At 40.3% G+C, this 23,440-nt stretch overlaps 1 protein-coding gene across 1 annotated transcript in view; it reads left to right on the top strand.

Moving 5' to 3' along the window:
* The window catches only part of si:dkey-40c11.2 (drebrin-like protein A), a 31,287-nt gene extending 12,586 nt beyond the window's left edge, over positions 1 to 18,701 (top strand). Inside the window, exons 2-16 of the mRNA XM_061037927.1 lie at positions 4,572 to 4,627; positions 4,817 to 4,929; positions 5,875 to 5,949; positions 11,332 to 11,475; positions 11,739 to 11,816; positions 11,933 to 12,084; positions 12,214 to 12,268; positions 13,414 to 13,488; positions 13,670 to 13,778; positions 13,898 to 14,404; positions 14,901 to 15,308; positions 15,475 to 15,561; positions 15,655 to 15,791; positions 17,391 to 17,442; positions 17,557 to 18,701. Coding sequence (XP_060893910.1) covers positions 4,572 to 4,627; positions 4,817 to 4,929; positions 5,875 to 5,949; positions 11,332 to 11,475; positions 11,739 to 11,816; positions 11,933 to 12,084; positions 12,214 to 12,268; positions 13,414 to 13,488; positions 13,670 to 13,778; positions 13,898 to 14,404; positions 14,901 to 15,308; positions 15,475 to 15,561; positions 15,655 to 15,791; positions 17,391 to 17,442; positions 17,557 to 17,693 — 2,185 coding nt within the window. The 3' untranslated portion in view covers positions 17,694 to 18,701. The remainder of the gene's footprint in view (positions 1 to 4,571; positions 4,628 to 4,816; positions 4,930 to 5,874; positions 5,950 to 11,331; positions 11,476 to 11,738; positions 11,817 to 11,932; positions 12,085 to 12,213; positions 12,269 to 13,413; positions 13,489 to 13,669; positions 13,779 to 13,897; positions 14,405 to 14,900; positions 15,309 to 15,474; positions 15,562 to 15,654; positions 15,792 to 17,390; positions 17,443 to 17,556) is intronic.
* The last annotated feature ends 4,739 nt before the right edge of the window (positions 18,702 to 23,440 follow it).

Here is a 23,440-nt window from a genome sequence, read left to right as displayed (position 1 = left end):
ACGTTATTCTATTCTTTCTTTGTCCGTTTCTCTTCTTCTCAATCACTCTCTGATTCCATCACTTCCTTTCTTACTCACATTTCCTGACCTCTTCCCATAAACCGCCACATGTTTCAGCAGTCCAGACGGACGGAGGAATGTGTGTACTGCTGGGGTCGCCGCATGGACACTATATGAGCAACATGCCGAAAAGGGGGTGGGGGGGAGGGGACGGCTTTTTCAGAATTGCATTTGGCTGGACTTTTTTTGCCCATGTTTGGTGAGAGGAAATGAGCGCTGTGTGCATAGGGGATGTCTCTGAGTTCCCCCCACTCCCCAACACAGACGGAGAGGTAGACAGGCTAAAAATAGCTCTGAGGGCCCAGGTCAGCTTCGAGCCAAGAGTAAGAAGTTGGGGGTCTTAGCAAGGAGGAGAGAAAAACACATGATGTAAAATGAAATGAACAGAAAGAAGCTTGTTGAAGGCAAAATGAAAGTGTGAAAGAAGTATGGGCATGAAATATGCATTCAAAAGAGTACGCTTTTAATATCACAGATCTTGACAAATGTCTTACAGAGTCTGTTGGACCACTGTGGATGTTTTTGCAATATGTTAGGGTAAGAGCAAGAAAGAAGGACAGATCTGATGGAGAGCTTAATCTTGGCAGTGAATTCTGGCCAGAGCTCCCAACCTCTCATCCATTTTCTCATATCTTTCTCTTCATGCACCGTTTATCATACCTTCACAGTGTGCACTACCACAAATCTCTCATATCTCCCCCGCTGGCAAAGATGAACTGAATAAAACGACCTATGAGCCCACGAGATCCTCCTGTCAAGGAGACACAGAGGGAAAGAATTGTTGGGACGAGGGAGAAAAGACGAGGGTGAGATATCGCTTCAGTTTGTGAAAGAGGTATGATACATACCAGGATTAGAAGTTGATGGGAAAAAGATATGTGTTGTAAGAGACAGGGTCAGAATAATGAATTTGCAGTAATAATGATTGTAAGATATCAGCATAATATGTGGAGAGTAAGAATAGTAAAGTGGAATATGAGATATTGTTATTGGCTCTGGGTCCCACATGTGTTCTTATAGGTTCTTTGTGCTCTTTCTTATTGCACAATGTGCTCAATTGCAAAGGAATGTGTTCCTCAACAGCATCAAAGCAGAGCTGTTGGGGAGAAAAAGGGATACAAATCTTTGTAGACAGAACAATACAAGAAAAGGGTGTACATTATGTTCAAATATTTCCTGTATGCTCACACAGTGGTGTACAAACAAGGCAGCTTCTCCACCAGAGCTGAGCATCTGCTTCTGTCATGTTCATCTCGAAATGGTAGAGCCTATAATGTTTGGAGGTATTACTGTGGTAGTCCAAAACAAACCGTTGTTACAGGCTAGAGCTTACAGTATGTGTTTGTGTGTGTGTACACGTGTTTGCCTGTATATACTAGATGTTTGTCTTTGTCTTAGTTGAGTTGCAGTTTATTTGTTCATTTAAGCATTGGCTGGCTTGCTGTGGTAGTGTTGCACAGAATGAATTCATCATTAATAATTACTTTTTAGAAAATGTGGTAGTTTTTTTTTTCAGATCATGACATCATTTTTCCTTCTCTTTGCCCCACCCCCTCCCCTTTTTATGCTCCTCACTCCCCTTAATGATGGCCTCGCTCCCTTCGTTTATAATGCCTCTTCTCTTTTCTTCTTTTCTCTCCTCCACCCTCTGTCCCTCCCTCTCTCGGAGCTGAGGTCATAGCTGGCTGAGGTTGGAGGTGGGCTCGAGTACAGACATAGGAGTGTGTTTTTCTCATCAGCCTGTTTGGCTTGTAAGAAGCCTACATGTGAGAAGGAGTAGGGGTCTGTCTGCTTTGTCAGTTGGGGAAGATTTTTGTACATACGAATACTGCTGCTGCTACAAATGCATCAATGTAGAGCTAAACTCTACAGAGAGCAAGAAATGGAGAAGGATGTCTATTTTGATTAATTCAACGCCGCACACCATGCCAGCTAATGATCAATAATGTACACTTGTATTGTCAACTATTATGTCAGGAAATAGCCAGGGTTCCTCTTTTTGACAGATTCACAGAACAAAGAAATAATAAACTAGCAGGTTTGATTACAATTTGAGAATGCAGAGCATCTTTTCACAGGGTTGAACAATCCTTGAAAATAGAGTTTCAAAAAAGGAGATATATTATTTGGATCAAGGCAGACAAGTTAAGGGAGATGGTTCTTCCTTTGGTAAAAACTGATTTTATAGATTTTGACCATGCTTTTGTTAAATCATTGCATTTGTGATTCCCCTGGCCTTGTAAAAATTGAATACAAGGCTCAATTCCTGAGAAAGAAAATGCCAAAAGATTTGATTTTGCAAACTACATCTTGGAAAAAGCTCCGTAGGTAAAATGAGTCTACCACAATAACACTTTTTCCACATGTGCAAGCCTGTTCTCTGTGCGTGGAGAATTTGCACATGCAATTAAGACTCTTTCAGAGGCTCAGCGAACTTTGACCTTGACTGCTCATGAATGGTGACCTTTAGGAATGTCGTGAGGACCAGGGGTCACTCAATGTGGATTGTTGTATAAGCTCTGGATGCTAGTGAGACTAATTGGGGAGTGCAGAATGCTGTTTCTAAAGTTATTGTTTCTAGACTAATCTGTGCAGAGATATGGATGATGTGGGGAACAAGAAGCTCATGTTATGCTGGAGAGTCCTTGAGAATTATTCCACATTATATCTGGAGTGATACTTGGGTTTGCCTGATGATATAATAGACTCAGAAAACAATTGTCAATATTTAAGTAGAATAGAAAAATAACAGTGCAGTATCAGCCTCCCATATGCAGGGTCTGCCTACAGATTGCTCAATAGGGTGTACAATGTGGTTATTGTGTCCTCAGCACCCTCACGCACACTCACACACACTTAGACACAGTGATTGACTTTGTCTTCCTTTGTTCTTCTGACAGACAGAGACTTATTGTTTCAGGGAAAAAGATTTGCTTACTGAGCAAGCTAGCCTTTTTGGGCTTGATTGATAAACATTTCTTGTTTTTAATTTAGCTTCTCTATAGTAGATTAATACCCTTTAAACCCCCCCCCCCCTCCACCCCATTTCTGGTTTTCATTCTGAACCTCAGTGACTCCCTCCTCCTATCACACATCCACCATCACACACACACACACACACACACACACACACACACACACACACACACACACACACACACACACACACACACACACACACACACACACACACACAGCCTGTTCACCTTTGGCCCATTATAATAGCTGCTCATGCCCTTACGCTCTCGCTGCCCAGCTCCAGATGTTATTGACCCCCCCCACGGAAACACAGAGCTTAGAGACACTGAGTTTTAACTTGACACTGCCTTTTTAAGCTTTTTCTTACTAGTTTTAACCACATGGTCTGTTTGTTCTTGAAATAATCCTGATAGAAACTTTGGAAATAATGAAAACTGAAAGAATCCTAACCTAAGAATCATGCTAAATACTGTCAAACAAGCTAGTGGCTGCTTCTGATATCTTATTGGCGAGAAAGAAGAGTGTCGAAGACATTTTTTAAACTAAGACTTTTTTCAGTGTTTTATCTGGTAGGCTACTTACTGGACATTAAGACTTAGTTTATGACGTTTACAGCTCTGCCATGCTAGTGTACAATGATAGATCTAAAATACACAAATGCAAATATTCAACTCATACAATGCAAGTGACTCAGGGTCATCTCTTAATTGGGGATTCTAATTTTTGAGTTTTGGGAGGCACCCAAGCACAATATTCACCAGACCGAAACTAAAAATGTCTCTTGGTTTGCATCTTTTTGACTGATTATGCAGCTAACTTGTGTTACTTTAGCTAACTTGTGTTATTTTATGTAATGTACCTATAGCTGCTTCAAAACAAACACTCTGCACTTAGTTTGTTCAGCAGGGGATTTGTATCTCAGAGGCCCCTTGAAACACATCATGAGTTGTTGAGTTGCTACGGTGACCTGCAGCTTGACTGACAAAAGGGTGCGGTAGGGCAGGTTTTCACCTGCAAAATGTCAAAAAGCCCTTAGCTGTGAACAGTGTTTAATTCACATTCAGGAGCCATCCATCTGAAGCTAACACTATGATTGAAAGGTTTGTGCTGCTTCCTGTTTTACACCCGTACTGTAAAGGTCACTGGAAAGCAAAGGTTAGAAAGTGAACAAGTGTGTGTCACAGCTGAAGATTATTCATTTTTGTTAGTGCATGGAAGAGATGATTTGCACTGCAAGGAGGCTCTTCATGGTTTAGACAAAGTATTTGCGGTTAAACATCTGGTTATGTGTGCGTGCCTGTGTGTGTCTGAAAACATCATGTAACCAGCTGTCCACATGCTCATGCAAGGATATGAATATTTTTGATGAGCCCTTACTTTTTGGCAACAGAAATCCAAAACAAAATAGATCGAGAAAACTAAAACTGTGTTTTCTTGACACATTTTCCTATATGCAATAATATATATTTTTCATATGTCTCATTATACTTTTCATGTATAGCTGACCTCTTTGTGTGTCTGTCTGTCCACAGGGCCATATTCACATATGATGGACTCACCAACAAGCTCAAACTGGCGGACTCAGGAGGTAAGGCATGAAGACTTTCACAACAGGTATATGTGGTTTGTTTGAACTGCCAATTGTGTATTTGAAACCCCTATAAACAAATAAAAAGCTTGTTAATGTTTGCCTCAAGGCAATAGTTGCAAAAGTCTTATAAACCAGTTATTTCCCTTTATTTCCACCAACCTGTCCCTATCTGTGTCTCTATAACAGCGGGTTGTATGGCAGAGCTGGCAGAGAAGTTTCACATCTCCAAGCCTCAATATGGACTGTGCAAGGTCAGCAGCATGGAGACTGGAGGCCCCCGGATTGTTCTGATCAGCTGGGTGAGTGGCAGACAGGCTCTTGAGCCTTAGGTCATGTAAGTCTTATTAAAGACATAGCAGTGCAAAGACAGAAAAACACATATGCTTATTTGACACGAGCACACACACATATACCAACAGACTTGCATTCTTTGGCCACAGCAAAGTCATTTACCAGTCCCAAGATAATGGGTTTATCATCTTAAGTGGTCACATACTGAAATATCTATGCGCCTTTTTAATCTGTAAAATGCCTTGAAAAAAATCCTAAACCACTTGGCTTATTCACATTGTATGGTCCTGTTTTGACATAGGCTTATCTGTAATCTGACATGTGGGAAAATGCTCTAAGATCATGAATCACAGGACAAGCTACCCGTCTAAATACTCAAATGTTGAGTAAAGTTGTGGGAGTCTTAAATGTCTCTGATTGACTGAAAAATCCACCTTTTCAATGACAAAGTTTGGAAATGACAAACCTAGAAAGCATGCGCAGCATAATCAGATATACTTATGTCCTAGTCAAAAGGATAATTAAAAAAAGGTTTACAGTATAGTGTTTGTTGATGCTTGAGGAGGCAGCATGCATTGTTTGGATTTTGTTCAGAAACAAATACACTTAAAAATTCAAAAATGTATGCTGTATCGCTCTATCGTGATTATCTTCTTTTTATGGCTTCAGCATGGGTGACAAGCCCAAGTAAAATTTCCCGCCTTGTAGGACAAATGAAGTTTATCTTGAATATTTAATCTTGGCTGCTTTAGGTAACGAAAATATATTTTTATATATTTGATCTATTTTGGGAGTCATTTATTTTAATTCCCACTTCAGGAAAAAAGATAAGACTCAACCACTGTGACGTAAATTCTATTGTTCGCTTTTCCTCTCTTCCTCTTCTTTTTTATGTCCCCTCACAGGGAGGTATGACATGAATGTAAGTGTCTACATCCTGTGTTTGTCTGCAGGTCGGCCAAAATGTGGAGGAATACAGAAAGACAGAGTGTGCCGGTCACATTCCAGCCATCAAAAACTTATTCAAGGTATGGTAGATCAAGATGTGCCATATCTGTTAAATATGGTGGCATGCAAATGAACTTAGTCAGTTGTTGGTTTAAATTTTTCTCCTACAAAAAAGTATATTAGAGATGCCATCATTCCAGTTGTGACTGTTTTAGCTTAAAGGATGGGCAGAAGCATTAGAGTACATAAAACCCTTGTAAACGTACCATGGTACTCTTTGTTTTACCTGATATAGTGTTTGTTCTTTTGGGCTTCATCCCTCAGACTTTGTACTCACTGACTCTATATTTACACACACTAGTTTACTTTGTATTGTTTTGAGAGTTTCCTGTTCTGAGTCCACTTCCTGCTCCTTTGCAGTGTCCGTCTGTCTGTGCTGTCACTGCAGAGGGTGGCGGGCAGCAGTTGAGTTTTGGCTTGAAGGCTCCATTGTTTGTGTTGCATCCTTGAGTAACGTCATTGACTCAAGTGGTAAGAGGAGAGACAACAAGTAGAGAGAATAGAGAAGAGGGAGCTCCTGTATATTTAAATGATTCAGGAACATACGGCAGCACATGAGAAAGTCGGTCCATCGCTGTATTGCGGCAGCTTCTGCTCGCCATCTCTGCCCCTCAAACTGTGTTTATTTAGTGTTTCAATCGTATTGTACAGGGAGAGTTTCAGAAGACCTCTAGGTTTACTTGTTTCCATATAAAGGCATCACCAAGTCAACTGCAGAAGCATCTGTGGAATGTTTGTTGTTGTTTTTGTCTTTTTTTTAAACAGTCAATGTTGATTCTGGGATTTTGTGAGGCGCTGTATTCAGCCCCCTCTGTCTAACTGTGTGCGTGTGTGCGTGTGTGCGTGTGTGTGTGTGTGTGTGTGTGTGTGTGTGTGTGTGAGTGTGTGAGTGTACCCCTGAGCCTCTGTTCATTTTCATGTGGGGTTATAAAATTGAAGCAAAGGGATTACATGGTCAATATGGCAAGGAGTGAGAATAATCACACTACCATGGGGGAATTGTTGGAAAATTGTGTGTTCGAAACACAGAACATAAACGGCCAGATATTTGTAACAACAATGAAATTAACCAGCTGTCACTTCTGTGACTGCTAACTCAAATCTCTGTGAGTGTCAACAAACGGGGAACAGAAAGGATTTATTTAGGACCAAATCAAGACCAAATGTCTTTTAGCTGAAAGTGGAAGACTTTGAAAAAGAATATGATTTTGATATTCACTTATCTACGAGCTAATACGATGATTTATCCCTCTTAGGTAACTCAGAGGAAGAACACTCACCTTGCATCATCATAGCCAAACATATGGCTTGCGTTCGCAGAAATACCCTGACCTAAAGACCGCTTGCATGAATACATAACTGTGCTGTTATGTCTCCTAAATTTTCCAGCAGACGTGACCTTTTTCACACTCTGTTATGGGCAAGTTATCGTGTTTCACAACCACCTGGCTAAAATTAGCAGAAAGAAAACGACCCATGAATTTATACAAACTGATGTAGTGTTTATGTCTGTGGTGAAAACCACATATTGACTCTTTCACAGGCTCAAGGAACTAACTTTAAATGTAATAATTAAAGTTTCAATTAATGTATCAATTAGCCTCAATATTTTATGAAAAAAAAAATTCATTGCCATTTTATTTTTTCTCATATTATAACGGAGAAAATGAAAGATAGCATTTATAGTTTATTTCGTAATGGAACTGTTCTGCCCCCAGTCCCCTCCTCCCTAGCCGATGCGCACGTGGGTAGCCATGTCATGGACACGGAAGCTTCAGTGTTTAGCCAGCTCTACATCAGTCTTAAAACCTTTCTGTGTTCTAACCTCTCTCAATTTTTCAAAAACATCTCCAATATTTGTCCTTTTTTTTACCACGTTTCTCATCGTGGAGCTTCTTAGAAAAATGCAGAGGCTTTTAAGGTTGGGTAGAATCAGTTATATCTGAACCAGTAAGTTTGCTCGCATCCATCACTGCAACAACTGTTGGTTTGCTGTTTGCCAGGCGAACCAAGGGGCGTCTAAAATGGCTGTGTGGCCTACCTTCTCCAGTCAAAACAAATACAGACCAGTACGGACCAGAATGAAAACTTAGGACATACTGGCTGCTGCATTGTTGTCAGAGAAGCCAGCACTTCAGCATGTTTCCTTAATGTCTGATGAGATAGTAAGGACATTTTATGATTTAACAGTTGATATCTTACATAATGCTCATTTATTCAAAGTCAATGTCAAAATAATTGGTATTGCATGCTACGTTTTTGAAAACTCAATTGCTTTTTTAGAAAAAAATAAATTAAGATAAAGTCATTATAGGATAGCTATGGATGTTATCCACATTTATTACATGTTAACAACTGATGATGATGACTTTAAACTTAATTAGCTTGTTTCTTTTATTCCTTCATTTCATTGTCACAGTTGACATTTTCCTTTTCTTTTTGCTTTATTTGCCTCTCCTCCAGTCTTTTCTATTCCTGTTTTCACTTTATGCCTGTCTCTCTGGCCTGCTATGCTGCATGTTCCAGCTGGCAGTGAGGGGGTTTTGTAAAGGCAGGTCTGCAGCAGCAGAGTTTGTTTTGTTGCGCTCTGTACTCCAGTGTGGCTTTATGTTATGAACACAAAAATCTGAATAGAGTGCAGATGTTTCCACTGTTCTAAATTTCCACTACAATGATGTTAGGAATAAGTTGTAACATTAGGGCTCTGTGAATGTGCGGTTGCTGTGTGTGTGTGTGTGTGTGTGTGTGTGTGTGTGTGTGTGTGTGTGTGTTTGTGTGTGTGTTTGTGTGTGTGTGTGTGTGTGTGTGTGTGTGTGTGTGTGTGTGTGTGTGTGTGTGTGTGTGTGTGTGTGTGTGTGTGTGTGTGTGTGTGTGTGTGTGTGTGGAGGAGTTGAAAAGATGAAAAAGGACCTTTCAAAAGGTAATTAAAACATAGGATAAGCCACATAATAGACTGGCACAAAGCCAAATGTCTTTCAAGGTCGAGCAGCACTTTTGGAGTTTTTTTTTTTGGAGTCCAACAAAGAACAGTAGTTCTTTTGTAAATAAGGCAACATGTTCAGGTCAAGGCACTCAACCTTGAAGCGGTTCAGATCATTCAAATCTGTCATCTGGCCCTGACACACTTCAGATCGGAGGATTTAGTTTCACATCAGTCAGCATATCCCATGATTGCTCCTTCTGATTTCAGCTGAGGAGATCTGATTTCAACTGAAAAGGACTTAACTGTAAGATGGTAAACATGTTTAAATGTAACGGGAATCTCTTTCTACTGTTCACGAATCAACCTGCATTTTTTCTGCATTGAACGGGGAAGATCCAATTTTTGAAGAAGAAATGATTCAAGTCAGACAATAATGCAAATAATATTAATTTAAATTAATAAACAATCAGCTGGGTCTAAAACCACTACCTGTCGTATCCCCCTGTACTCCCTTCTCTACCACAGAGGATATATTCTTGTTCATACATCAAGTTTTCATTACCACTGATCCTAAACCCTCAGGAAAATGTTCTGTGGTGGATTGTTAAACAGAGCCCATTTCAGTTAGGCAAGACCAGCCTGTGAATCTGTGTCTGTCAGGACGGTGTGACTCTGTGGTCAGTGACTTCAGAGCACTGTATTCTTGTGTGCATGAGCTGGTTACCTATAGTAATTGTTCACTATTATTGACAGACAACACTATTCTTTATAACAAACTGGTGTAGTGTTAAACTGTTGGTGGATTTCACCACCACAGCTCCCCTGGGTAGGGTTTACAGGGTACCATGCTGTGCCTGACACAGAAAGACCAAACTGTGAGCCTAAGTCCATTTCAAATAGACAGGACCAGCAGGGGTATCTTGTGTCTGTCTGGAAGATAAGACTCTGTAGTCAAGGACTTCAGAAATAAATGAATGTGCCTTGCTTTGCTTGTGGTTCTCAACCAGGGTTATGATATTCTAATACATATGTAGGTTTGAAGAGCGTCATGTCTGAATTAGAAGGCTTGGACAATTGGCCAGGTCGAGCCACTGGCATGGGGAGCCTGGTTTTTATTGTCACAGAGCAGTCATTGGGCCTTCGCACTGTAGGGATCTCTCACTGGCAGGATAGAATAAATTTCCCCAGGTTTCCTAATGGAGCTGTATCTCCATATTTCTCTCTATCTCTCTGTCTTTTTTCCATCTCAAACCAGTTCAGCTGTGACACATTGCACAATACATCTGAATATTCTTTATGTGCAGTTTATCAACTGCCTAAACAAAACTGCATTCACACAACCATCTATTTGGTTTGTGATATTTAGCATTTATCAACATTCAACACGGTTAATAAATTGATATCACATTGTAAAAAAACAATGATTCAAGAATGCAAAGCCTGGATTCCATCATCATTCCATCTTGTCTATATTTGGTTCTGTGTCTGTAACAGCTCCTGTTTGATGTCAATAAACTTGATAAGAGGAATATGTCAGTGTTGTTTCAAGTGGTTGATTTTTGCTGCCCCCAAGTGGTCAAAGTATCCATTCTTTCATCTCAAAGCTCTAGAGAATATTGTAGTTCCAGTTCTGGGATATTCTGAGTAGCTCTGGCAGCACTGTGGACGGACTGTCTGCCTGCCTGCCTGTGTTTGTTCAGTTGGCAGTGACAGCCAGAGTGATATGGATTATACACTGTACTGACATGTATTACAGGGCACATTGGGTGCTCTGTTCAGTGTACGTGTCAGTGTTGTCACTGAGATAAAGCTGTGGTTTCCTGTTGAAGGCTGACAGACCTGGCTCTGCATTAACAAGCCTGGACTGTCTCGGCCCAATGGAAATTATTCTGAGGTTCTGACCACATACAAATAGAAATGCATTTGGAGATACATGGCTGAGAATAAATGCACCAGTTCATCTCATACCAAATTAACAGACAAAAACACTTGAGCAGCAGTGTACAATAAATTTGATCCATTAAAAACCTTCTCTTTAAATCCTGGTATATCCCTCAAGCTTTAATGCCATGTTTTCAGCAACTGTTACACATTAGGTGAGGCACATGCCTTCACACCCTCCATTTCTCCTTTCCCCCATCTCAACCCCTGTTGTTCACTTTTCCCCATCTCTCTCTCTTCTATGCATAACCGTCCAAACCAATGCATTCCTTTCCTCACAACCGAAGCCAGGGAGTATTTTTTGTTCTCTTACATTCAGTGTAACTGAAGTAGTTGCACAACTTTTTGGCTCTGAGTTTGCATAACTCCAAGTCAGACCCAGAGAAAACCACCACAGGGACTGTGTGTACTTGTGTATGGATTTCGGAGCTTTGTGTGTGGTTGTGTGTGCGGCTACAGTACAGCATGTAATAGTGGATTAAATTCACATCTGTCTTGCTCGACTTGTCATCTCATTCCCTGCCCCTCCATGTTTCAGGAAGCACAAGCGTTCTTTAGTGCAGAGAAGGTAGAGGATGTGACGGATGAGAAAGTAAAAGAAGAGCTCAGCAAAGCCCAGGCCCAGACTCCTGCACAGTGGGTGAGGAGGAGCTCCAGGTCCGCAGACAAGGAGGAAATAGTGGTAAGTCTCCCGCAAAACTTCATCTGCCCACCAGATGGAGACAGACAGTTTTATGGAAGCCTACACAATATGTGACACGATAAGGTAGAAACGCAGTTTGCAGGTTATATCCGAGTGACCTCAGTGTTTTACTTTTGCCTCTAGTATGTTATTTTGTCATGCTATTATTTATATTATAATATTATATTACAATTAAATACAATGTAAAAAAAAAGGACTCTTTAGGCTGTGTATTCACTACTAAATATTCTATTTTCTTAAAGGGTACAAATTATAGAAAAACCAATGCTGCAATGGAGATGAGACAAATAAACAGAGACTCCTTCTGGGCACGTGCAGAGGTAAGAATCCCTTCTATTATGGTTATACGAAGTTCACCTGAATGTTTACTGCCTCTAAAATGTTCTTTTTTATGAGGTGGAAAGAAATCAAACAAGTGTTTTGTTGTGTGTATCAGCGTGAAGAGGAAGAGAGGAAAGAAGATGAGAGGAGACGAGCCACAGATGAGAGACGTCGACTTGAAAGAGAAAGAGTCTTAAAGGAAAAGAGGGACGCAGAAGAAAGAGACAGAAAGATGAACGAGAAGCTACAGATGATCGAAGAGCAGAGGTTGAAACGATAGTGCCCTCTAGTGGTTGTATTGTGCATGGATAGGCAGGACAATGTACACTCATGAAGATGGTAAATGCTCCATATGTTATATAATAATTGTATTTTATTTATTTTGCGTTCTGGCAGAAGAAAACAGGCAGAGCAAGAGGCAGAGCTGCGCGGGAAAGAGAAATTTAAATGGGTGAGTTAAATCACGTGTGTATATTTCTGGAATTTCACAGTTTTTGGATGTAAAATGTTATTGAAGTAGCATAAGTGGTCAAGCTGTGATTTTTTTGGCCTTCTGGCTCAATGGTTTAATGACCAGCTGATCTGCTGGATTGTGGCTTTGAAGGATGGTCAAACAAGCCTGAACTCACTGACCTCTGCTGGGCTGGTTTGTTTGAGGTCTGACTCTACAACTGTAACTGTTTCTTTTATCCATGTACAGTGAGATACATGCACATTGGAAAGAAAAAGCCCTACACAACTCATGCCCCACAATGTTTTAGCCCCTCTGAACCTTTGTGAAGTGTGTTCTCAAACGATTTCCCAACCATGATCTTTTGTAGACAATGCTCTGCCTACTGTGTGCGCACAGGTGTGGGACATTTAGTCTGATAAGACATTGGCTTTACAGCTTTTATAAAGCTTTAAAAAAATATAACCACATGTGTTAAAATGTCCATGTAAGAGCCAAAATCCGCTCGTTTGCACCGACTGAATTCACTATTAATTTAACATAAAAATGATTACTAAGTTCCCCCTGATCATACAGGCTTTATGTGACATATTAGGTAAGTTGATTAATAATAATTTAATCTTTACAACCTGGCCAATATTTTTTAACATCTATATGTCTACATTTTTTTGATACACTCTGGTTTCTGTTCATATAAAGAACTTAAAAAAGCAACACATGACAGACTTGTTGCCAACTTGATATGGAGTTAAACAGTAAGATTATTGCATACTTTTTACGATACGGTTTCGGTAAGTGTTAGCTGCTTTAATTTGTCTTACTTGGGAATGAGAGTAAGAAAACATACTGTTTCAGGGTTAGACTGAAGGGTTTTGTTAGGACGTTCCTAACTAGGCTTATGAAGTAAACTGACCTTTCCCTGAAGGTTTGAGGTTATTCCTATTTTTCAGTACTTACTCTGGGTTCAGAGTGGGCGCTTATGTCTGTATCACTGCAGTAATTAGGGACAAAAAAAAATCACAATATCCAAGTCTAAAGATCCAGATGTCTTCTAATTGTATATTGATTAAAGAGACTTAATGCAGGACAAAGAGTGTGTTGATATATATAGACATATGAATGCTGCCATGTTTGTGTGCTGGCAGGAGCAGCAGCAGAGGGAGCATGAGGAGTTTATGAGAGCTCGTCTGAAAAGGAGTGAGTCCATAGAGAAAGCTGCAGTAAGTATGTCCTAAACTTCTAAAAACCTAAGGAACAAACGTTACATGTCGTAAAATAAGACATTTGCCAAAAAAGAAATAGGACACACATTTGTATTTAAATTGATACTCACAAAACTGAACTATAAAATGAGCTAAATCATCAACTACTCACTCATACTGTGCTTGGCCTGCCCTGTAGGAAGCAGCAGCATTAGTGTCCCAGCGCTCCATGAACCCCAGAGAGTTCTTCAGGCAGCTCTCATCGTCCTCATCACAAAGTCCCACGAGCCCCGGATCGTCCCGCTCAGGTGTGTACCACCTCGTAGGAATATCCAAGCAAGCAAAGATCAGCTGCAGTTACATTGCATGCAAGTTTTTGCCAAAACAACAGGTATTTATCAACACTTCATCCAAACTTTCTCTCCAGGCAAACCCCTCAGACGATACCAGCGCAGCCTGACGGACACAGCATTCATCTTCTCCAAAGCTGAAGAGAGCGCAACATCATCCCCTTACAGTTCTCCCCTGGTCTCCCCCTTTTCCAGAGCATCTCCCTCTCCCTTCTTCCGTGCCACGTCCCCCCCCACAAGCCCTGACTTCCGCTCTCTCATTTCTACACAAAGGCCCAGAGCCCCCATGTCTCCGCCCACCTCACCTTTACGCCCAATCCCTCCTTTCTCAGCCCTGCCCAGTGTCCCACAAACTAACAGACACGTTCAGGCTGTTGTTGAAAACAAACCCAAATCACCCACACAACCTTCTGCACCTCCAGCATCCCCTACTCTCTTTGCTTCTTTAGACAACACTTCTGAACCACATGCTACACTCAATAATACCCAAACCCAGCCAGAGAACACAGCTTTCTGCTTCGAGCCCGGTGTAGCTCCGCAGGCTCCAACAAGCCCTCTTCCAGAGAGACCACAGACAAACACAGGTAGGCTGGAACAGAATATTAAGATCTATACTGCTGTCTGATTGTCCTGTCACAATATTTAGCAGAAAATGCACAGTGGGTGATAGTGCTATATGAAGAAAAGCATGTTAAGCTTATTTGTCATTCTCTTGCCAAAGTCATTGTTTGTTTTGGTCATTTAACTTTGATTCCTAAAAATATTCCAGGGTTAATTTATTTTAATTCTTCTGCCACAAACTAAATAAACTGCTCGAGACTGTATAAAGCAGACCAAAGACTATGAGTAAGGGGACTGTTTTAAAGAAATGACTGTCTAGTCACAATTAAATATTCCTCAAGTAACCACACTTACTCTAAGTCATGCCAAAGCTTTACTGTAATGTGCACAACTTTGGTTCTTTATAGTTATGGTTTTCTACCACTGCCTTACAGTACAAAGTCTTTAACCACATCAAGGCTTATGAAATGAAATGTGTGTTGAAGTGATTAGAGAATAATGATCATTTACAATCGACAGACCTCGCCACAGCCGCTCATAAGCACATTGAGCTGGTCTCAGACTTTGGCTACAAAGTACAGGCTGTGCTGGTGGAGGAGGACGAGGAGGACGAGGATGTGGCAGAGCAAGAGGAAGAAAAGGTTGAAACACAACCAAAGCCATGTGGTGTAACAGAACCAGTCCACCCAGAACCAGAGGAGCCGGAGCGAGAGGAGGGGAAGGAGCAGGATGAGGACAAGGAGGAAGAGGAGGACAGAGTGAAACTAGAAGCTGATCCGGCCTCACCAGAGGTGGAGGTTTTATCAGTGGATGGAGTGCAAGAAGAAGAGGAGGCAAAGGAAGAAAGAGATGAGAATAACCAATCAGCAGACAATAAGGCTCCTGAACCTGCAGAGATTTTGGAGACAGACGAGTGTGCAGTCAAAGGTAGATCTCTTCTTCTTGTATCCTGTTATTTTGACTCATTTTTGATATTTTAGAACCAGTATCATTAACTTTCATGAACAATGTATATTAAAATAATGTTCTGTAGCCTTTCTCAGAAGTCATTTGATTATATTTTGCACAATAACAAAGAACGTTTTTGTTTCAGATGCCAAATCAGTTTGTCAAGACGTCAAACATGATACTGTCATCCTGTCCACCAATGGGATCATCAATGGAGACACACACAATGGAGGTTTGGTCACATATTAAACGGATAATTCATACAGTAATATATTTATTCTCTTTGCTCGCTGTGCTGAATGCCTTTCACTCTGCTCTTCCTCAGAGCGATCTTTGAGTCCATCTGACACTGAGCTCAGCTCACCGGAGCTGGCTGTGTGCTTTGATGTGTTGGATCCGGCGGAGGAGGAGGATGATGATGTTGAGGAAGAGGGACATGAGATCACAGAAAATGGACAAGAGGTACAGTTTCCAGGGGATTGCCCAATAAAGTCTGTTTTTATTTTAAAATATTGTTGAACATTTGAAGTCCAGGAGTGCTAGAATTAGTTTCTTATTTTGAACAAAATCTATCAAGGACCGAAACCACAGACGTGATCCAGTGTCCCTCACTGCTCTCTGACTTCGCTATCCAGGCTTTAGCACTCAGCCCCATGCGGTCTGGTTCCTAGTAAAAAACTACAATTAGGGGTGCTGGTGGCGCAGTGGTTCAAATCCAACCTGTGGCTCCTTTCCTCACTCTCACTCTGTCCACTGTCCTATCTCTCCAATAAAGACACATAAAGCCAAAAAAAACCACACAGTTGTATGCTCCCACTAACCAGTCAAGTTGCAGTTTACATCCGACTATGTTTTTGCAATTGCATGAGAGTGTAACTGAATGATGGAGAATTTATCTTTGTATAGGTTTGGGAAAAAAAGAGACATCCCTCTAATAAGAGGAACAAGTAGGCCTACATTAAGCAGCTGCTGTCACATCACAAGAAGTGATTGATTGATTTCTTTATTTCAAACATGTTCATAAAACAAAAAAAGATAAATGAATCAATAACAATAGCAATAAACAATATGTAAGTGAAACTAACCAACAAAATCAGCCGACATATACTAAACATAGCAAATAGAACCGGTTTGAAAAAAGTTGACACTCATTTTATCCTACCTCTTTTCCACTTTTCAACAGCGATAACTCAAATGTCTACCTTGTGTCAACAATTACTTGAAAAGAATTGAGGTTGCACTTTGTTTTAGTTCAAAAGAGGAAGAAAATTACTCTGTGTCTCTCTGCCTCTCTCTGTGGTTTTCATGTGGTGATGTGATTGTTAACACTTGTGACCTCAAAACAGACCCCAAGGGGTGGATTAAGGATAGATTGTACATTCATTTATGGAGGAAGTTGTTTTACTTCAGTACGGATATAAAAAAGAAATAATCCAGATGTGATTAAGTGATTGCTGGGTTATCATTTTCAGAAGCAAAAAGACAAATGAGAGGTCCGACAGACCTTGACCCTGTGACCTTTCACCACCGATATCTAATCAGGTTACCCTCAAATCATGCATTTGTGCCAAATGTGCCAATACTGGCTCAAGACGATTCCTTTTATTCACAATAAATTGGTGGGATTAAGTGATAAGGAGGACACAATGATGTCCCAGGACACATTGATGTCATTGTCTAATAGACCTTTGAACTCCAGGTTAAAAGATGTTGCCACTTTATTATTATATCCTAAAGACATTTCCGTGAAATGTCATCATAAATAGATTATATATCTTTAATTATGGCCATAGAATGTTTATGTTCTGGAGATCTGTTTGAGTGTAGTGACTGAATGAACAAATAAACAATTAATGAATACGTTATTGCAAAAGGAAGTACTGAACAGTTAGCAGCAGTTAAGAATAATACATATTCATTTTACAAGGTTTTATGGAAAATCATTAGCCTTTTCTTTTAAAATGAGGGAAATACAATATTTTGGAGACATACATTTATTTTCCTTTCATCTGTCTTGTATTTTATGATTACAATCTTTCTCCATTTTCCTCTCTGATTCAGGTTTTAGCCGAGCAACAAATGTGCGTCCGAGCTCTGTATGACTACCAAGCAGGTAAGCTGCCATTTAGAGGGTAATCACCACGAATGTGCACATAAAGTGGCTCCACTTACCATAATTACACTGTGATTAGTGGGTCTTCACCATGTTATCTTGCGTTTCCCACAGAGGATGAATCTGAGATCTCCTTTGAACCAGGTGACATCATCACAGACGTGGAAACGGTGGACAAAGCCTGGTGGAGGGGATTTAGCAAAGATGGCCGTCAAGGCTTGTTCCCTGCCAATTATGTGGAGACCATATAGGCAGGCAGCGACACACTTACACACAAGAAGAGTCAAACACACACACACACTCACACACACTCACACACACTCAGGGACACCATCTCCCATCACGTTTGTTCATGTTTTTACCTTAATCCTCCCACTGAAACTTTGACTCTATGTTCTCGAGGAAGAATAAAGAAAAATGTGACTCTCGTTTGTAGAAAGCATAAAGAACAAGTGTGAATCTGTATTTTGATATTTCTTTTTATCCAGAAAAACTAAACATTGTCACAAGTGTGTAGAAATTACCCAGCCTCATTTGCTTGGATATAATAGCAGAGAGCTTTTTTCTTGGACCAAAATAACTTATTACCTTTTGAGACGGAGCAGGAGTGTTGGTGGGAGGGATCCGATCACTGTGACAAATGATCACAAACTTGCTTTTCATGTAGGAACAAAAAAAACAACTGGTTTTTATAGTGTATATTCCTCTTTTTGATAACAACCTTTCCAGTGAGTGTCACGTTGTTAAAAAAAATTGTACTGATCTTGACTGGTATATATAATCAAGAAAAATGTATGAGACATCATTTTATAATCATCTTCCTGTGTTTCCTGAGTTTATTTTGTAGCACTGTAGTTGTTCCTGACAGGCTCACAGCACATTTTAATTACCTAAACCACCAAAACAGCATTAATAAGGATAAACAAGTCGAGGGAAAAGGGCCTTGTATTGACACCTGTACGTCTCTGTCACTCTGTGAGATGGATGTATTTTGTTCTTTTCCTGATGTTTTTCCATACATTTTGTCTCCTTGCGTCTCAGATGAATTTTTCCTTGATTTTAAGAAAAGTAAACACTATTTCCACACAGATGATATAAAAAGAATATTTCAGTTTTAATCTTCTGTAATATCTGTATGTATGTATAATAAAACACATCAACGATCTTCTCTTTTTCTATACTTAACTTTTATGTTTGTATGATGAATGTTCTTTGTATTTACTCCAAACTTACAAATATATACCATCTACAAACTCAAACTGCTTCATTATGTTTGTCTGCCACTTTGTTCGGTACAATTCCGATTTAGATGATTTCACACCAGTCATCAAGTAGTAATGTTACAAACTACAGCTGATTGATAAACATTTTATATAGTGAGTCAGTCTTTCATGAATATGTATTTGTTAGATTTGAAAACAGGACTCACATTTTGTCATAAAGGTCCGATTGACTACACCTTTTCAATTTTGAAAGTTTAGAAAAAAATGTCTTTCCAAAAATTGGATTTAGTTAAAGACTTTTAAAAATGTTTTTTTTTTTCATGAAAAACAATGGTGTCAAAACATCTTTTCCACCCCTGAAATACCTTAAGTAATGCTTCTTAATTGCATTTGGTGAAAGAGAAGAGTTGTGAATTGTAGTTGTTTATTTTCACCAACAGGGGGCGACATTGTCTTTCCCTCTTTGTCACTCACAGCATTATTGAGGGAGCACTTCACTGAAGTGAACAGATTCCTCAGGACGAAAGACAAAATATTTTGACAAGCAGAGAGGAGGCTCATTGTTGCACACATTTAAGAAGCAGGGCAGCCAGACATTTCCAAAACGCTAAAAATTGCTAATGCTGCTTCACCTCAAACAGGATTTTCCCCTCAGGTATTAATGACTGATTGCATTTGACATTAATATTCCTTAACCATACAACTTTAATATTTATGGTGGGGGCTAGGTTACGCTCTTGTGGTGCCAGTTCAATAACAGTGTTTGGCAGATGTGCCTCTGTTCTGAAATAGAGAGGTAATGTCTGACATGGGTCTCATCCTGCCTGAACTGATGTCTGTTGACAGGGTGAATAAATCCATCCAGCAGACTATTCTGCAGAGGTTATCCCAGAAGGCTAATCAGTAGTGAAATGTGCGAAAAGGTGATGAGCCTCTTATGAAATACTAATTGGGTAGCATGGAGAAGACCTTGGAAAGCTTATATGAGCAAGATTGAAACATTTTTTTTTACTTAATTTAAGTTTTAAGTAGTCTGAAAAAAGGGGAACTTAAGATGAATCTTTAAACAGCAGTGTAGATATTTTTTAAATTGGTAAACAGCCAAAAAGTGAAGGATATATGGACAGAGAGAGGACATCTGTGCTCATAGGATTTGAAGGCCGATTGATCTTGACATTTGTGTCTCCCCTTATCTCTCTTCAGCCAAATCCCTGTTCCCATGGTCATCCCCGCAACTCAAGACATCCCTTGTCTCTTTAGATTACGCAGAGTGATACGGAGACACTGGATAATGCACCAGTCAACTTTCCCTACCCTTTTTCTTTAGGCTCTTCCTTCCCTCCCTGACCCTCATCAGTTACAAAAACACTTCAACAAGGATGCTTAACTAACAGAGAAAAATACCCCTCCCCAAGTCCTGGTTTTTCCCTTTATCTTGTATTCAACTGACAGACTCTATCTGACCAGCAGAGGACTGACAAGTGTGGGACAGGCCGAGGTGAAGTGGCGTTAGGGAAGTGCCACTCATTGTAGTGTTATCAGCACAAAGGCCACCAAACGACAGACACCTAATCTGACCTGGCTGCTGATGCCTCATGGCTTATTGGTTGGGTTTCTGCTCAAAGGGAGATTCTGGTAAACCCTAAGATAAGTACACACACACACACACACACACTCAAATGCAAACATGTGGGTGGGACACACACACCGAGACACAAACACAGACACCCACAATTTGAAGAACATATTTGGGAAGCAACCTTCTCTCCTTGTCGCTTCTCAACCCTTGCCTGTCATCCTCTAACTAATAGTTTGCTGCAACTTTCTGTGATTAATTACACGTTTGGGAGAGGTGTCACTTTAATGTTAACACAGCAGTCTTATAACTGTGCGTTTAGCCTTCTTTCTTTACTGTTTCCGCAAGCGGCTGTGTCTAAGTGTGAGCCAATGGGACACGTTTTGGCTTATTGTGCTGCAGAATGAGACTGTCTTACGCTACAGGGCTAGTAGTTATACATTTTTTGCTAACGGGCCGTCTGGCTGAATCTTCTGCACTCAAAAGTGCTCGAGTTCCCACAATGCTCTGCTATCATAAAGGTTCTTTAGCAATTCTGCGTTATTCTTAAAATACTTGAGATGCTCCTGCTTTCCCCTTCCCTTGCTGAAACACAGATCAGTGGTTGTAAGCACCTGAATGTAAGAGGACTGACTAAGAAATGGTTCTCATTTTCTCGTTCAGCTCTTTGTTCTGCAGGGGCAACAGTTACCGCAGTCAACATTTCATCTGTTGGATCAAACACTACCCCTCGGCGATAGAGACTCCATTGCAACCCTTGGTGGTGCATCAGAATGTGAATCTAGCACTGAAGCTGCTGTTTTCTTGCGAGATGATCTCAATGCTACAACTGTTATCTTGGAAGAATTTCTCTCAACTATTATGCCTCCTCAACATAAATCAGCTTTAGCTTGGTGATAATTCCATCTGTTATAAGTCTTGATTAAACCTTTACTGTAAGACATCTCTCTTGTTCTTGACATTGTCATTTTCTGTTTTCCTCTTAAGATAATCTTCAAAACCACTGAAGAAGATAATGCCTCGCAAGCTCCTGATGGCTGCAGCCAAGATTTTACTGTTAGCACAGAAACCGGTCCATTAACTTCTAAAGCCCTCTTTGGCAAAGCTCCCCTTCCACTCTTTTGCCATCAAAAAGCTATTTCCCTTGGCCAGTCCCACACAGCCCTAACAATGAACAGAGGATTAGAACATCTCTCTGTCTTGAAGGGGGGAAAAAAAGGTAAAAAATGAATAAAGAACAATCTCTTTTTACCAGTCATTGGTGAAGAATAAAGTTGGCAGCATTTCCTCCAAGGGATTTTTCCTGAGGCGGTTTTTTCGCTTTTATGATACAATTCCTGTGCTTGTAATCAGCCAACATGTGGCATTGTGATCCAATCACACAGATTTATTTTCCCCTTCGGTTCGTAAATGGTTAAGTCTCTCAGTCTATTGTGCAGGAATCTTCAAAGTAGCTAGAAACCACAGGGGAACATTGCTAGATGTTAATTAATGCAAAAAACTTTGTGCAAATGCTTTATTTTCCTGATTCCTAAGATGAAAAATACAATAATGCTTTGAATCTAGCAACAGGCACATCCAAATCTGTTACCTCATCTTCAATCCTGGAGAAGGAAAAGCTGTTGTTCCTCTGAAAACCATAAATGATTTTTATTAACTCTGCTGTGGTTCCAGAAGAAATCCCTCTCTCCCTCTCTCTCTGGTTTAGCTTTATTGGATTTTTGTTCTTACCGATCATTTATGTTTCCATTCAGTAAATTGAGGTAAAATGTGTTTTGCTAAAATGATCTTCTCTGGTCTTTATGACTGTCATTGAATGTGAAAGAAATGGGAACGATGACAGAGGCTGTGGTAACCCGCTGAAAGGCAACTGAAGCATAAATCGGCCAAAATAAACAACGTATAATAAGGTTTAATCTTAAGATTTAAAAAAATTACTTTCGATCCATCTAATGACTTTAAATCTTTTGGATTGCTTATGATGGTACAATACATATTTATTTTATTAACACACAAAATAAACGATGACTTCATATAAGAAAGACCGAGAAATATTGTCAGAGTAGATCATGACCTAAAAATAATTTGGCCAATAAAGGGGTGAGCTGTTCCTCAACCCAATACTAGAAGGGGTTAAAGCCCATTTACCCTGTCTCTCTCTTTCAAACACACACACACACGCACACACGCACACACACACACACACACACACACACACACACACACACACACACGCACACACACACACACACATACACGTGCACACTGGCTTTTCCACACACTCTGCCTGTGGCAACACAATCACTGCCAGATGCAGACAATTCATTTCACAAGTATCCAAGTACCTTTGAAGGAGCGATGCCGATGGTGGCATTTGAGGGAGACAAATGTACATAAGTGTGTGTGTGTGTGTGTGTGTGTGTGTGTGCGTGTGTTGGTGAGTGATGGGGGGATTTGCCGGTGGCAGTGTGTGAAAAGGACACATATGAGATCAGATAAAGTTGAGACTAATTCCCAGCCTGGCCTGAAGACATTAAGCAGGATAAAGTGAGACATCTTTTCTCACACCATTTAGGCTAGGCCCATGGGGACACTTTGTTTATTTCTTGGCTGAACTACATGATTTCAGGCTAAAAGCTTGATTTTTAAAACAGAATCATTTTATGTAGCTGAAAGAAATAATACAACAATAAAAAAAAATTAAGGAAGGGAATACACGTTTCTTTTACTGCTTTTTTTTTTTTTTACCTTACAGATTCACAATTCAATTTACACCCTGCAATAGGACAACTTGGTGCTCCACACTCACACTACTGCTTCAATGATTGTGATGTTAACCGTGCAGATTTATAGTGGATGAGACATCCAGAGCCAGCCCTTGGCAGCGCAGGCACGGTGCCCGCCCCAGGGGAGGGGGATGATGGAGAGCAAACAGCTAATAATTAATATTGTGATTACACAGGCTGCAACAACACAGGGAGACAAACCTTAACACACGCAGGCGGGGACCTGAGCAAGACTGATAGCACAGGAGCATCCAAGTACACACACAGATGCACAAATATACAGTCACAGACGTGTATCCACAATAGCCTGTGACACACACACATACAGCAACCAGGGCTAGCACTCAGACAATTCATACCTCTTTACTTTTGTCACATTAAGATCAATTAGAAAATATGAACACATCGCCTCA

The sequence above is a fragment of the Labrus mixtus genome, chromosome 5, assembly GCF_963584025.1.
Source record: "Labrus mixtus chromosome 5, fLabMix1.1, whole genome shotgun sequence".
NCBI classification, from domain to species: domain Eukaryota; kingdom Metazoa; phylum Chordata; class Actinopteri; order Labriformes; family Labridae; genus Labrus; species Labrus mixtus.
Note: the sequence above shows the minus strand (reverse complement) of the source record. Positions and strands in the feature narration are given on the sequence as shown.